Consider the following 14538-nt stretch of genomic DNA (forward strand, 5'->3'; position numbering starts at 1 on the left):
GAACGCAGGCCCTTACCTCTGAAGCCTGGAGCCTGGGCAGGTTCCCCTGGGACAGACTCTGGGGACCCCATTCTGGTGCCCACCGGGACCTGTTGTCAGACTGAGGGAAGTCAGTTTCTGTTCCTTCCTTCCAAGGCTTGTCCGAGCCAGGGTCCTGACCCTGGACCCCATCAGAATGACGAGGGAGTCCTTGGGCCCTACCCCAGCCCCCTGAACCACAGCTGCCAGGGCAGGGCCCAGCTCCCAAGGGGTTTGGGGGGGGCTGAGTCGAGGCCTGGACAGACACGAGGGAGCCAGTGGTCCTGAGTCCCTGAATCCACCTTTGCTTCCCTTCTCAGTAATGATCTCAAGGGCACCTGAACTGCCAGACGCCGACCCCCCTGCAGTTTTCCACGCCCCACCTCACCCCCCCCCCACCTTACCCAGCACCTTGTGCACCCTGTCGTACCATCTCCTTTTAGCTGGTGCCCACGGACCGACAGGCCCAGCTCCATCACCCAGGTGCGGGCCTCTCCCTCCACCCGCAGCCCCTGGTCAACTCCCGGGCCCTTGTCTGTTTGTTCCTCCATTTCCTGCTGCGTCTTCACGGTGGGACAACAGGACACCCTCGTGTTGCAGGTGGGAGCGAGCACGTTTGGGCTCGGAGTAGGATGGTGTTTTCTATCTTAATTCCAAGGTCTTGCTGCTTTGGGGTATATTGTCTCACCTCAGCTTAGTTTACGCGAGACACAAATGTGTCTGCTCTGTTATGAATGAGGAATCTGTGGCCCGGGTTCGTGAGTTAATTGATGTGCCTGAGGTCACAAGGTCAGCTTGTGGCCAGACCAGGCTGGGCCCCAAGAGTTGAGCAGCCAACTGTACCCTGGGACTGCCCGTGCCCCGGTACCCATCCTGGACCTAGGGCCACACTGAGAGCTCCTGTTTTTACGCAGGTTCTCTGAACCCTCATCCCTGCTGTGATTTGCACTCGCCCACTGAAAACCCCAGATCACCTTTGGGCTTGTGTTACAGATTCTTTCCCTAAGAGCACTTTAAACAGTTGCTATGGCTGCCATCCCTCAGGTTGGACGATGGATAAATAAGTTAAATTAGATACCGTGCCACAGCCTAGACGCACCATGAGGCCAACCTCCCTGGGTATCACTTTCATCGTGTCCCCCTGCTGAGTCCAGGCCCCTCCTGCCACCCTCCCGAGCGGTCACTTTCAGGTGCCAACATGCTCAGTCCTCTTCGAGCCAGCCTCTCGGCATTGATCACCCCGTGCTCGTGCCCTGCTCCCTGCCCCTGCCACCCCTGTGCCCGCCTGTGGGGTCCCCGCCCTGAGACGGAGCAAGATCCACCAGCCCGCCTACACCCCCCGTCCCTCCTCAGGACCCCCCCCCCACGCGCTCCTCCCCTGTCCTCACTGCTGGCAGGACTTGTCTGCGGTCCCTTGGCTCCTGACCTGGGTTCTGGCCAGAGTTGTCTAGGGCGGCGCTTCCTAAATTCTCTGTGGTGAAGGATGGTTTTATTTGTTTTGTTTTGTTTTGTTTTGAATTTCCAATCTGTTGCAGACTGATAGTTTTACAAAAGACAATAAAAATGTCACAGCAAAGTCAGATTGCTATAAAAGTTTCTAAACACTTACTCTCAATTTCCGTGCTTGTCTCACTGTGTACCAGCCACGGTGTGTGAGTTGGCACCAGTCCGTGGAGCCCACGCTGAACAGAACGGGTCTGGACAGCATGTGCCTCTTTAATAAGTTGGCGGGAAGATGCTCACTGGGGCCCCAGGGCCACGGGCAGATCCGCCAGAAGTTAGGGGAAGTGAAGGACTTACTCTGTAACATTATACAAACCAGAGACAGACGGGCTCCCTTCTTCGCCCACAAAACTTCCCATTCTTACATGGTAAAGGCCTTAATTTCCTGGGAGGGAGGCGTGAAAAATTATTTCCATGGTGACTGGCTGTCCCCAAATGGTGAAAACCCTGTGACAGGCACATCATGCATGGAATGGCAGGGCTGCCCCTGCCAACTGGGGCTGTAGCTGCCACTGTTTCCGCCCCAGTATAGGCCAAATCAAGGTGTGCAGCGGTGCACTTCCGGGGGCAAGGGGACAACAGCGAGGAATGGTGGCGTTCTACGCTGCAGTGTGAGCCGCGTCCCCAGGTCGCTGCCGTCACAGGGACCTTGCGGTCCTGCCCTTCCTGTCCCCCTCAGTCATGCCCAGAAGTGCTCCGCCCGGCACTTCCAGACAAGCTTCCAGAACCATTCAGGAGCTATGATTACTTCTAAAACTTGAGAAAAGTACTGCTTTCATCCTTGGGAAGTGGAAATAAGAATTTGACTTTAAAAAAAATACCTTTTCCCTGTTTTGCATTTTTTCCAAAATGAGCACATCTGAGGAGTGGGGAGTAAGTTTTTTAAAACAGCAATTATCAAAAGAATTCCTGCGCAAAGGAACCCAAATATGCACCTTCCACGTCTTTTAACTCTTTTTTTTAAAATGCTAACTCTGAGAATCAATTTGTCAAACAGTATCTCAGCTTCTAGATAACAGAGTAATGAATCAAAAGGACATTGCGTCTCATCTTGTGGTAAAAAGTCCGAATGCTTTGGAACATTCCAGGAGCTGTCCTCAGAGCCTTCCCCTCTGGCGTCCCCAGCCATCAGCAAGGCCCTTTCCACCACCTCCTTCAGGTCTCTGCTCAAATGTCACCATCTCAATGCGGTTTTTCCCGACCACATTATTAAAAGCCCCAGCTGCCCCTTCCCTGCTTCAGTTTTTCCGTGGCATTTATCATCATCCGACACACTCTCTGCTACTAATAAGCATATTTAAGGCATCTCATCCCTGCCCCATCCCACTGGACCAGAAGCCCTGTGAGGACAGGGACTTCTGTCCTTTTGTCCCCTGCTGTGTGCCTGCTACATGGTGGGTACTCAGTAAATGCTTGTCGAACAGACGAATCCAGGTGGCAGCTCCCCGTGCAGACGAGAAGGTCGGGGGGAGGGCGACGGGCAGGTGCGGTCCAAGCAGAGGCAGGACGTGATGCCGTATCATCCACACCACCAACCACATCCTTCCCACTGCCTGCTTCTCGCCTCGGTTGCCAGCACCAGCAACCCCAAGCGCCCGTCCGAGGCCGGCGCGGTTTTGTCATCTCCTTTCTCCTCCGCAGGAGCAGGCCATAGAGGTCCTCACCCGCTCCAGCCTGGAAGTTGAGTTGGCCGCCAAAGAGCGGGAGATCGCACAGCTGGTGGAGGACGTGCAGAGACTCCAGGCCAGCCTCACGAAGCTGCGCGAGAACTCGGCCAGCCAGATCTCCCAGCTCGAGCAGCAGCTGAGTGCCAAGAACAGCACCCTCAAAGTAAGGGCGCCGGGGGCCCCAGGGGCCGGGGGAGGGCCGCACGCGCACACCCCACCTCCCTCCCACGTGGCCCCGGAAGGAGCCCGGGCTCGGCACGGGGGGTCCGGCTCCCCGCCGACACCCCGAGCTCTTCAGCGGGGCACTTCGGCCCCCAGTGTAGTGACCACGGCAGGGGGGTCTCGCCTCAAAGCCAACTATCTCATTTGCCCCGCCGTAGCCGTTGCACACATGGATCTCGTTTTTGTCGTCTGCAAAGGTCATGGTTAAAATTCCTTCTCTTTTGAAAGCAGAAGTGACTGTTGGGGTTTTATCTCAGGTGAGCTCCAGCCATCAGCTAAGTCTTCCCCTCCAGTGAGACCAGTATAAGGAGGCGTGAGGTCCCCTGGACACGTCACTCAGAAGCTCCATCAGGGCTCTTGTCTGGAGAACACCTTGTCCTGACTGACAGCAGGCATGGCAGCCTTGACCTCTGTGAGGCAGCCAGAAGCAGAGCCCTGAAGCCCAAGGCAGCGAGGCGGGATGGGCCGTGACCCCTCCCGTCAGCCCCTGCCCAGGCGGCACGTCCCTCCTGGTCAGCTGTCCTCGCACACAGGCCATTGTAGAAACCCCGATCCTAGGTGCCCACCTGCCCACAGCACGCCGCCTGGGCTGGAGCGCCGTCGGGGCGCAGGCCATCCGCAGACGCGTTAGTGCAGCTCTGCCAGCCTTCCCTGGCTCCTGGAGAAGGTGCCGGCAGGAGAACCCAGCACACCGAGACCCCAGCCCGCCCTGTGCCCAAACGACATGAAAGCCAGGGGTTCGTGGAGGGCACATCTGACCGAGCCCCGTGGGCCCTGCTCCCCACCTGCAGGGATGGTTTTGACCCTCAGGCCTGTCCAGGCGCCGGGGCCCGGAGCGTGGCGTTGCTTCAGCACGGGGAGCTCCCACCATCAGCCGCTGGTCTCCCTCCGGCGTCTTCAGCAGTCTAGCCAAAAGCTAGATCCTCTTGGGGCTTCTCGTAAATTGGTGTCCCACATTCAGAACCCAGAACCTTTTACGTTATATTTTTTTAATTACACTTTATTTAAGGTATTCCCAATCTGCTGAAGTTAGCATAATGTGGAGATAGTCGTGGCACCCCAGATTCACACGTCAGAGCCAGCAGGGACTCCTCGGTGGTATCTTATTTGACAGGGAAGAGACAGGACCGGCGAGGGCGCGGCATCGGCTCTGCCATCCCCGCTCCACCGGGCCCCCCCGCCCCCGCTCAGCGCCCATTCGAGGCGGGTGTGAATGGATAAGTGACCGACTGCCAATTGTAGTCTCTGTGCTCTAAAGAAAGTGGATCAGAGTTGGTTGTAAAAATGTCTGGAAAACTTTTTCTCATGTAAGGTAATTCCAGAATGTGGTTAGGCCCATTTTGATTTTTTTTTTTAATTGAGATTTTCTTTTTTCCTCCACGCATGACCATGTTTCTGAGGCAGAACTCAGTCTCCAGCAAGTCTTGTCCTCCCGGCAGCCCCCTGGCCTGACCTCGCTGGCGCCGGGGCACCCACAGCTCAGCCTCACTAGATCCTTCTCTGCCTCTTTGGGTGGATTTCATCCACTGTCTGAGAAACTGCCGGGTGCCCGGGCCCCGCGGAGGAGACGGTCCTACCGGGATGGGGAGATGCTTGAGGCCCGGTCACACTGAGGCTCTCATCAGCCTGCCCACTGAGCGCCAGTACTCACTTCTTATTTCCAGATTCAGTGTCATTTCCTCGCGTTATAGCCATTTCTGACCCCAGCAGTGGCCCTGCTATTGGATAATTGGCCTTCCCCTCCTTTGTTACAGTTAAAGGCTTCGACTCAAGTGCATGATGCGTTTGACTACATGAGAGGGAGGCTGTAGGCCTTACGTTTTTTATTACAGAGCAATTTCTTCTAAATCAGTTAAGGTTTTAATGTTTGCCTTCACCAAAAATGAAACGCAGTTTCACAAATTAATGTTCTTTATCTGTATCTTGGGGGAATTCTTTAATACTGTGCAGTTAATGAAACAATTCGGCAATACTTCTTCCAAAATTATTACTCCCTTATCTTCATCTGATCTAATAATCAAAACATGTCCTCTAGTAACAAGACTTCTCTGATTTTAATTATCTTAACCCCTTGTCGCCAGGAGTGAAGCTCTCCCTGATATCGAACCCACACACAGAAGGTATCCGCCTTCCCCAAACGGGCCCGTCAGCCTCCCTCGCCCAAGGGAATAAGGTTAATTGAATGAGATACTTCCCTGGGCTTTTTTTTTCTCCTAACGTGTATAATTTATAGTCTCAAATCTAAACTAAGCAGTGAAACAATTACTAGAAAAATATTTTATGAATGAGACCTGTCAAATCGACCACCTGATGCTTTTGTGGCGGGGGTCTGGGGCCCAGCCGTGGTGACCGCTGGAAGCAGCCGGGAGCCGCCCCTGAGCTTCCCATTTCCTCCTCCTCCCACTTCCACCATCCCCAACCCCCCGACACCCCGTCTTTTCCATCTTGGACGGTGCTGTCCAGCTTATGGGCTCGGGTTGGGATCTACGTCTGAAGATGCTCCAGCCTCCAGCTGTCTCTCCGCATCCTGGCGTGGTGGGTGGTTTCACCATGGACGCTGACCATGGCCTCGGAGAGAAATGCTAATGTGCTTGATGACCGTGACTGAAAGGATGCGGGGCACTGGTCTCACGAGGGCAGGAGGCATAATGGACGAGTCTTTTTTTTTTTTTTTTTTTTTTTTTTTGGCCATGCTGTGTGGCGTGCAGGATCCCGGCCAGGGATTGAACCCGCGCCCGCTCCCAGTGGAAGAGCGGCGTCTCAACCACTGGACCACCAGGGAAGTCCCACGGACAAGTCTTGAGATTATGGAGTCTTGAGCTGACTGGGGGTCTCCTCCACCAGAACCCCCTGGGGGTGCACTCTGTAATGGAACACGTTTGGGGACTAAGTGGTTTGCTTTTCCGAGCACCTTGAAACACTCCCTCTCTTTGCGACTAATGCTTTCTTCCCTTCACCTTCATAACTGATTGATAATTATGAGGATAAATTGCCAGTTGGCTGTTTACCAGTCTCTCTCCCCATACTCTGCTTTTTCAAGCCAAGTTCACCATCACTAGCCGCATACAGCGGTGCATCCTCTAACCTTCAGATAGACATGAAAACCAGCTCAGAAGTGGGAGCTGTTTCCTCCCGCCTGATCTGACAGGTACTGCAGCACCGTGCCGCTTGTCGAGGATAATCCTGTGTTCGTAATTAGTGAAATAACGCGACTGCCATTGCGAGGCTGCTGCTTTTGATAACACTATTCTGGGGCCTTCTGTTGGAACGCTTCAGTACAGAGGCAGTGTGACGCGGCAGTCACCTGCGCTCTACTCGCTAGGGCACAGGAGACAGTGCTACCAATAGCTCAGGTCTAAGATGGGTGTTTGTAAGGACTGACTGAGGCCCATCTCCCCTAGGGAGAAATGATATTTTCTGCAGTTGCTTTAAAGATCAGTACTTCTCACTGGGCGGGTGGGCGGGTGGGCAGGTGTGCTCCATTCACCTGGGGGCCTTTTTCCGAACTGCACAAGCCTCCCCAACCCTCCGCACCCCTCACGCCACCTCCCGAGGTTCCGATGGGTCCTTTTGAGCCACTGTGGGGCACACTGTGTCCCTCGCGGGGTGGGAACAGGACCAAAGACCGACAAGCACTTCTCTGCACTCGTTCAGCGCCTTTAATTCTGGACGCTGCCTCTTTGGTTACATAAGTTCCCTCACCGGCCGTGTGTTTCCTCTGCACCGGGGCTGCCCTTGACCGCGTTTTAACGAGCATCTCATCATCGTCTCAGGGTGTGAAGCTCCGACATCCACGTTCCGTTGGTCGCTTGCCGTGGGTGGGCATGATGATAATCGCTGTCTCGGGGAGGGGGTGCCAGCCAGCCCGTGGCTGTAGCGGGGAGGCCTGTGTGTCCCTCCATGGCCCCTGCCCTCCCTGGACGGCACGAGTGAGTTTTAACCTCACACATCCCGGTATCGGAGAGCCCGGGAGCCGAGCCTCCCTGAGCCTCGTCCTGGCTGCATCTTGAAGGCACTGTGAGCACAGATTGAAGGAAGCCATCTGTGCAATTGAAGGAAGCAGTGAGCCTTCCACGGGGAGGAGGGGGGCGAAGGGGGCCCCGGGAAGGAAGGCAGCAGCGGAGATGCCCCAGAGGGAAGAAACCGAGGGCCTCTTCCCTCTGGGGCATCGTGCTAGAGGCCTCAAGACCGGTTTTCTGCATCGAGGTCATAAGTAAATCGCTGCAAACCGGTGGGCATTACTGGAAATGCTTCAGGGAGCTAATTGTGGGAATCTACGGTGAATCCTCTTAGACACACGTGCCCCTGGTCACTGGGTGAGTAAATCTAGATGCTCACCTGCAGGTGATCCCCAGCTTGTAGCCCACTTAGCCAACCATACAGTGTCCAAGTAGCTGAAATATTGAGCCAGGACCTTCCTGGACGATGGTGGCACGATTCCGTGAGAAGGAGCTGCTCCCGTCCGCCCTGTGCCTGGGTCACAGTTCATGGAGGTTGGAGGTGACTTGTGATGGGGTTGCCACACAGGGGTCCCCCTTGTGTCTCCAGAGCCACGCTTCTCCAGCTGGCAGCAAGGCCTCCAATGTCATGGTCGCTCTCCCCACCCCCTGGCCTGGGGGCGGGGGGGTCTCCCCTTTTTGTCTTGCGTTCTCAGCCTTGGGCGTCCCTGGGCTTCTCCCCCAGGCCAGCCTCAGCAGATCCTAAATTTACGTAACTGCCACCTCTCACCAAGGAACAGGGGAGACCTGAGGGGGTCCCCGTTCAGGTGAAAAGGAGGGGCACGCTGCCTAGTTCCAGACCCCAGAGAGGCAGAGTCAACCTCAGACCCCTGCCCGGACCAGGGAGCCCAGTCACACCCGCTGGGTTCTGACTGGTGGCCCCTCAGCCCCGGGGTCCACGTCAGGGTGAGGGGTCACACACCGATGCCCCTAACCTGAGCTGTGGGTCTTCAGACAGCACTGCCGAAAGCCTGGCTCCGATTATCCCAGAGGAAGAAGACAGAGCTGCCTGTAAACCGCAACAGTCGCCTCTCCGGTCCCGTCCGTTGTGTGGCAAAGGCGTGTTGCTACCTTGACCCCTTGCTGTGCAACCCGGAGGACGAGGTCTTTCGAGGGTCTTTGCATTAGTCTCTGTGCCAGAGGTCCCTTAAGTTGGTAGCCCTAGGCCCCATGTTATAACTTGACTAAGACAGATATCTTTTATAAATTCAGTACCTAATTTGCTGCACACCAAAATGCTTCGCATTTTAAATTAAATTACCTCATTAGTTGAGTCGTAGCCAGGATTTTAAGAACTTCAGATAGGTAATGCTTCTAGCAATTCAAGAACCATTTGATGAGCTCCTACTAAGTCTGGAACCACATACGTGCTCTATAGTATTAAACGTGTGTGATTAATGTATCATAAAACCACCGTGTTTGAGGGGTGCTTGCAGCCTGCACTTGTGCATCCGACATTTCCTCACCACTGTCCTCTGGAAACCCTTCTTCTTACTCTTCCCCCCTTCCCATATGAGGAGCGTGGGGCCCGACAGCCTAAGCCCGTCACCCAGGGTCACAGCAAAGTGGGACTGAGCTCGAAGCCCAGCTCCGCCCTAGACCTTTCCTCCCCTCTCTATACAAGGTCAGAGTGGGTTCCTTTACAAGAGCCCCTTTTCAGGAACGCGACCCGCCTGCCGGATTCTGCATTCATGGCGCAGGATGTGGGGCTGCCTTTCCTGCCATCGGCATCAGACAGCCAGAGCTGCTCTGGGCCTCCGTCCTCCTCCATGGATCTGCCAAAGAGCCGCAGGGACGCTCGGAGGTGGCAGACTGGGCTGTGGAGAACTTCGTAAACGGAGCGCCTGGATCGAGGACCACAGAGTGTCTTCAGAACCCTTTCGTCGTATTCAGTACCACCCACCAGGGATAAAGTAGTCATAACTACAGTAGTAACAGTCACCATCGTTACTGAGTGCTTTACCACAGGCTAAGCCCTCAGTATTGCAGTTGGGGCTCTTGTCTCTGCACGTTCCACATCCACGGACTCGGAGGGCCAAGTGCCCTGCGCCATTCTGTGTAAGGGGCTAGAGCATCTGCAGACTTGGTACCACAGGGGTCCTGGAGCCAGATCCGCCTCACTGCTTCCTGCACTTGCTCTGGGCAGCCTCGGGCTCTGCCACGGCCTTTGGTGCAGACCCCCTGTGGGTTTTTTTTTTTTCTTTGTTTCTCTGGACGGACAGACAGATGCTCTGCAGACGTGTCGCGATAACTGGATAAGATGACATGTGAGGTGCGGAGCCGGGCCTGGGATTTAGGAGCACCTGCTGCCCTTTCCGGGCAGGACCCCCTGAAACCAGACGTTACGGGCGCCCAGCAAGGAGTTTCTGGCCAAAGAACAGAGCTGAGGGCACTTGGGCTCTTGCCTGTGTGGGCCCACGCCGCCTGCCGCCTGCCTCCTGCCCCGGCCCACCCCCAGCCTGCCGCCACACGCGGGGTCCTGAGACGGCGCTCCGCTGGGAGCTCGGTGGGGACGGGCTTTGTGAGGCGCCCCCCGCCAGGCCCCCGTCCAGGTGTCTGCTCCACAGAGGTTTGCAGCCGCCATGTTGATTTCTTCCTGACTATGCTGCCCCCCAGGCAGATGGCAGAAATTTCAGTGGAAGCTGTTTGGTTCTCAGTGAAAACTCATATTTAACCAGACAGATTCCAGCCCGAAAACCTTCTGATCTGGGCTGATCGAAGGCCTGCAGCCGTGCTCTCAGGGAACCCGCAGCAGGACCTGGCAGCGACAGTGGTCCCGCATCGAAGGCCCCTCGGCGCCAGCACCTGCACTGGCTCCTTGTCTCGTGCCCCTTCGCTCGGTACTCGGAGGTCACCGGTCTTCCCGTCTCACAGATGAGCCGCTGATTGACGTGCCCAAAGGGCCCGGCTCGTGAGTGACAGAGCTGACTCCAGGTTCTGGGCCGTGCCAGGTCCAGAAGCTTCGTGTCTGCCGTTCTTCCTGCCCGTCTCCTGTTCTCTGAACGTGACCGCTTTTTATGCGTGCTCCGCGTGCAGCGTCAGTGAGTCCCACCCTCCGAAGGTGCTTTGCGTCCCGGCAGCGCTGGGCAATCTTGTGTTGGGAAAGGCTTCCCACTCTCCGACCACAGGGAGGAGAATGAAAGAATCGTGTCTTCATGAGCACCTTCTCAGCATCTTTTGTCGGAAAATGAGTGCATGCTACCCTGATTGATTATGAGGAGAAACCATTGTAATACAGGCAAGAGGTCTTAAAAAGGAACTAGGGCAGAGCAATTCTACACAATGGGAAATACACACACAAGAAACCGCCAGCAAAGGCAAAAGGAAAAGACGGGCTAAATGGGGCCACGTGGGGTTCAGGTGGGAATCTTCTCCCCAAATTCTAGAATGTTCTCAGCCGGCTTTAAACTGTGATCATAGACGTGGCTGGTCAAGTAGAGCCTAAAAAGGTAACTAGAAGCCCTGGGGATGGGAAGGGCCTGTTGATTCAAGAATCGGAATTTGTTCGCCCCAGGCTTGGAAGGATGCTAAAGGGGCAGGACCCCCTGCTGGCTGAGTCTTTGCGTTTTATGTCAAGCTGTCTTCCTTCCCACAGAGAACTCCTTTGGTGGAGGGGGGAAGGGCAAAAACAAACTAGGCCAAAAGCACCTTCAGAGAAGCAAGCACCCTCTGCCACCCACCCACTCTACAGCAAAGGCTCTTCCTGGCAAGAAGGCCCCGCAGGGCTCCGGGCACAAACAGCCACGTGGGTACCACGTGAGCTCACAGAGGTGAATGGAGCACAGCAGAGCATCACTGCACCTGGGAAGCTTGCCAGAGGGCCCCTGACCTTCCCTCTGAAGGGCATTCTAGGGCCAGGGAGTCAGCCATGCCCAGCCGTGGCCCTGCTGGCCAGGGTGCCCTGCCAGGGCCCTACCTGCAGGACCATCTGTCGGAGAAAGCAGTGACCACCCAGTGGACCGGCCTCCGCTGCTAAAATCCCCCGCGTCTGGGGGGACCCTTCCAGAAATACAAACGCATTTTCCCTGGTGCCTATCTGATGCTGACCTCAGTGACAAAAGGGCCGTATCTCTTATCAGCAGGGTCCCACCAAAGGTGTTGATAACTAACCATACGTGTCAGCTGGCCTCACGTAGTTTGTGAAAAGCCACACGCTGCTTTTCAAACACCAGGAGAGCGTCTCTTCATCCTGTTGGCCATTTTGTGGGATTTCATACAAAATGGCCTTTTCATTGTTCGGTTTTCCACTTCTGTAAAGCCTTTTCCTTCTACTTTCATTGGGGTTTGTTACAACCTTATGGTTGCCGTGTGTCTCTCTGTGTGTGTGTGTGTGTGTGTGTGTGTGTGTGTGTGTGTGTGTGTGGTGTGCACGCACGCCTGTGCCCACTCAACATCAGGCAACGAGCAAAGGACAAGGGACGACTCCACAGTTGTCACCTTTCACTGTGCATGTCTGGGCTCCCTCGGGGCTGCTGGATGCTTTACAGGGGATGTAGTCAGTGAAGGGTCTTAGCCCGTTGGGGCTGCCATGACGGGATACCAGAGACCAGGTGATGTAAACAGTTCTGAAGCTGGAAGTCCAAGATGAGGCTCCAGCATTTTCTGTGTACGTTGAGGGCTCCCTTCTTGGTTCACAGACTGCCGTCTTCCCGCTGTGTCCTCACATGGCCCCGAGAGGGGCCTCTCAGGGGTCTCTTTTAAGTCACTAATTCCAGTCATGACCTCGACACCTCCCAATAGCGCCACCTCCTGATGCCATCACCGTGTTGGGGGTTAGGATCTCAACATTGGAATTTGTGGGGACACCACATTCAGTCCATGGCAAAGCCCAGCAGCCTTCTTCAGACACGACCACTAATAAAATCCCTCTCTGTTTTCAGCAACTGGAAGAAAAACTCAAAGGACAGGCTGACTATGAAGAGGTGAAGAAAGAGCTAAAGTAAGTTTGGAGATGCAGCTCGGCCATTCACGAGCCAGGGCTCGTTGGGGCCATGTGCTAAGGAAACCCCGTGTCAGCGGGGGGGCAGCTGCGGGGCCCCTGGCTCAGGCTCCACCACGGGGCCACATCCGGGGCTACTCGCCGTGGCGGGTGTTTGCACTCAGGCCTGTGCCTGAATTCTTTGGACTTTTTATGGAACTCTGTGCATAAAAGTTACCAGTCTGCACGGAATCAGGGGAGATACTGCCTTTGTAGGAAATATAAAATACGAGCTTACTTTTTAGCTGTAAGTCCCCCAAACAGAAGGAGAACAGAGCAAGGAAACATTTTCCAGTTGAGGCCTCACGCCTCCCTGGCTTAAACTATGGGACTTTGATCCCCCGGCCTCCACCCGAGAGGCAGCAGCTGAAAGCTTGTCACCCTTTGGAGCTGATGCTCACGTTCGCACGCTTAGAAGCTCCCTCCTCGGGCCCCGGCGCCCAGCCTGACCCTCCCGCCTCAAACTCCTTCCCCTGAGCTGCCCTTGGCCCGCCTAGAGCTCACGGGCAGTGCCCCGACAGTGCACACGGCCGCCCCTTGCCCTCCCTCGCCTCGAAGAGTCTCACCCGAGCTGCCCTCTCCTCCCCAGCCAGGTTGGCAAACACTGCAGAGGGGTCCCTGGGCCTGGGTCCCTGCAGGCTCCGGGCCTCTCCCCTGCTGCTGGCCGCCTCTGCTTCCCGGGGGCCTTGCCACGCCCTCGGCATACCCTTCTGCCCCCAGCTGCACCCCGACCCCTCAGCAGACCCCCCAGTGCTCTGCCTGACGGAGGGGACAGACGCCCGCGGCTCCCGGAGCCCCTGCCTCGAAACGACTCCTCTGGTCTCGGCTTCTCCCTCCCGTCTCTCCAGGCTGACCCCGCCACGCTGGTCCCTTCCTTCCTACTCCTCCCATCAGCTCGTTTCGCTCTTGCTGACATTTTTAATTTCTCCTTTTAAAATAAGCCTACACCCACTCCCCATGCTGTTCTTCGGATTCTTAATTCCATTCCCTCGGGTTTGCTAAAAAAGCCCACGTGAAGGCCTCTTCGACCTCCTCGCCCCCTGCGTCAGCAGCCTCCTCCCTGGCGGGGTGACTCCCGGGGGCTCCACTCACTTCTCTCCCCGAGCATCCTCACCCCCCTGACACAGCGGGCCTCTGCACGCCTCCTTGGACACCCCCTCAACTCTCTGCAGGTCCAGCTTCTTTGAGCTCTGTCCTCTCCCCCACCGCATTTCCGTGAGGTATATTTTTTACTTCTCTACCCGCCTCCTCATCCCTTTCCCTCTTCTTCCCGCCTCAAAAGAAAAAAAAAAAAGGGCTTCCCTGGTGGCACAGTGGTTGAGAGTCCACCTGCCAGTGCAGGGGACACAGGTTCGTGCCCCGGTCCAGGAAGATCCCATATGCCGCGGAGTGGCTGGGCCCGTGAGCCATGGCCGCTGGGCCTGCGCGTCCGGAGCCTGTGCTCTGCAATGGGAGAGGCCACAACAGTGAGAAGCCCGCGTACCGCAAAAAAAAACGAAAACAAAAACAATGTGTGCCCTCCCTAGTGTTGAATCGAAAAAACTGACTTGAAGGCCTTCTCCGGAGCCCCCGCCCTTCCCAGGCTGAGGCCAGGCCCACACCCCCTCCTCTGAGCTCACCTCTCTCACCGAGAACCAAGGCTTCTTGGCCCCAGGCCGCTCCCTCCCAGGTCCGCCTGCCCGGCCACTCGCCGGCCCTCACCCTCTCCCAGGACAGCCGCCCATATTCCTGCCAGGGCTTCTGCTACATCTGCCCAACACGGCCCCAGCGCAGCCCCATTCAGGTGGCTCTTCTGCTAGAAGGTGTCCCTGGCTTCCCAGTTCCTGGCGATCCACACGCCCTCTGGATGCGCGCCAGCGCCCGTTCCGTCCCATCTCTTCCCCTGAGGTCCCCACCGTGCCCCACCCCGGGAGTCTGTAAAGCATTTTGCTCCTTCAAGGCCCTTCACAAACACTGACATCTCATGAGACACACCCGTCTCCTGCCCGGGTTTTCTCCCGCTGGTGCTGTTTGGGTTTTGTCTTCCACCCAGAATCACTGTAGGGTCCCTGAGGATGCGAAGTGGTTCTGAGTCTGCACAGCGCCCGGCACGTAGTAGGCTGTCGGTAAACTTGGTGAATAAATGAAGAGAGGGCTTCCCTGGTGGCGCAGT

General features: G+C 56.2%; 1 protein-coding gene across 7 annotated transcripts in view; it reads left to right on the forward strand.

Annotated features, from left to right (window-relative positions):
• The window catches only part of CUX1 (cut like homeobox 1), a 372800-nt gene that overhangs the window by 285636 nt on the left and 72626 nt on the right, over positions 1–14538 (forward strand). For 5 of the 7 annotated variants that reach the window (XM_067705821.1, XM_067705825.1, XM_067705823.1 and 2 more), the window contains exons 11-12: positions 3163–3351; positions 12289–12347. In XM_067705821.1, coding sequence (XP_067561922.1) covers positions 3163–3351; positions 12289–12347 — 248 coding nt within the window. The remainder of the gene's footprint in view (positions 1–3162; positions 3352–12288; positions 12348–14538) is intronic. The other 2 variants (XM_067705824.1, XM_067705820.1) reach the window with 1 other exon arrangement.

The sequence above is a fragment of the Pseudorca crassidens genome, chromosome 15 (assembly GCF_039906515.1).
Source record: "Pseudorca crassidens isolate mPseCra1 chromosome 15, mPseCra1.hap1, whole genome shotgun sequence".
In the NCBI taxonomy this organism is placed as follows: Eukaryota; Metazoa; Chordata; class Mammalia; order Artiodactyla; family Delphinidae; genus Pseudorca; species Pseudorca crassidens.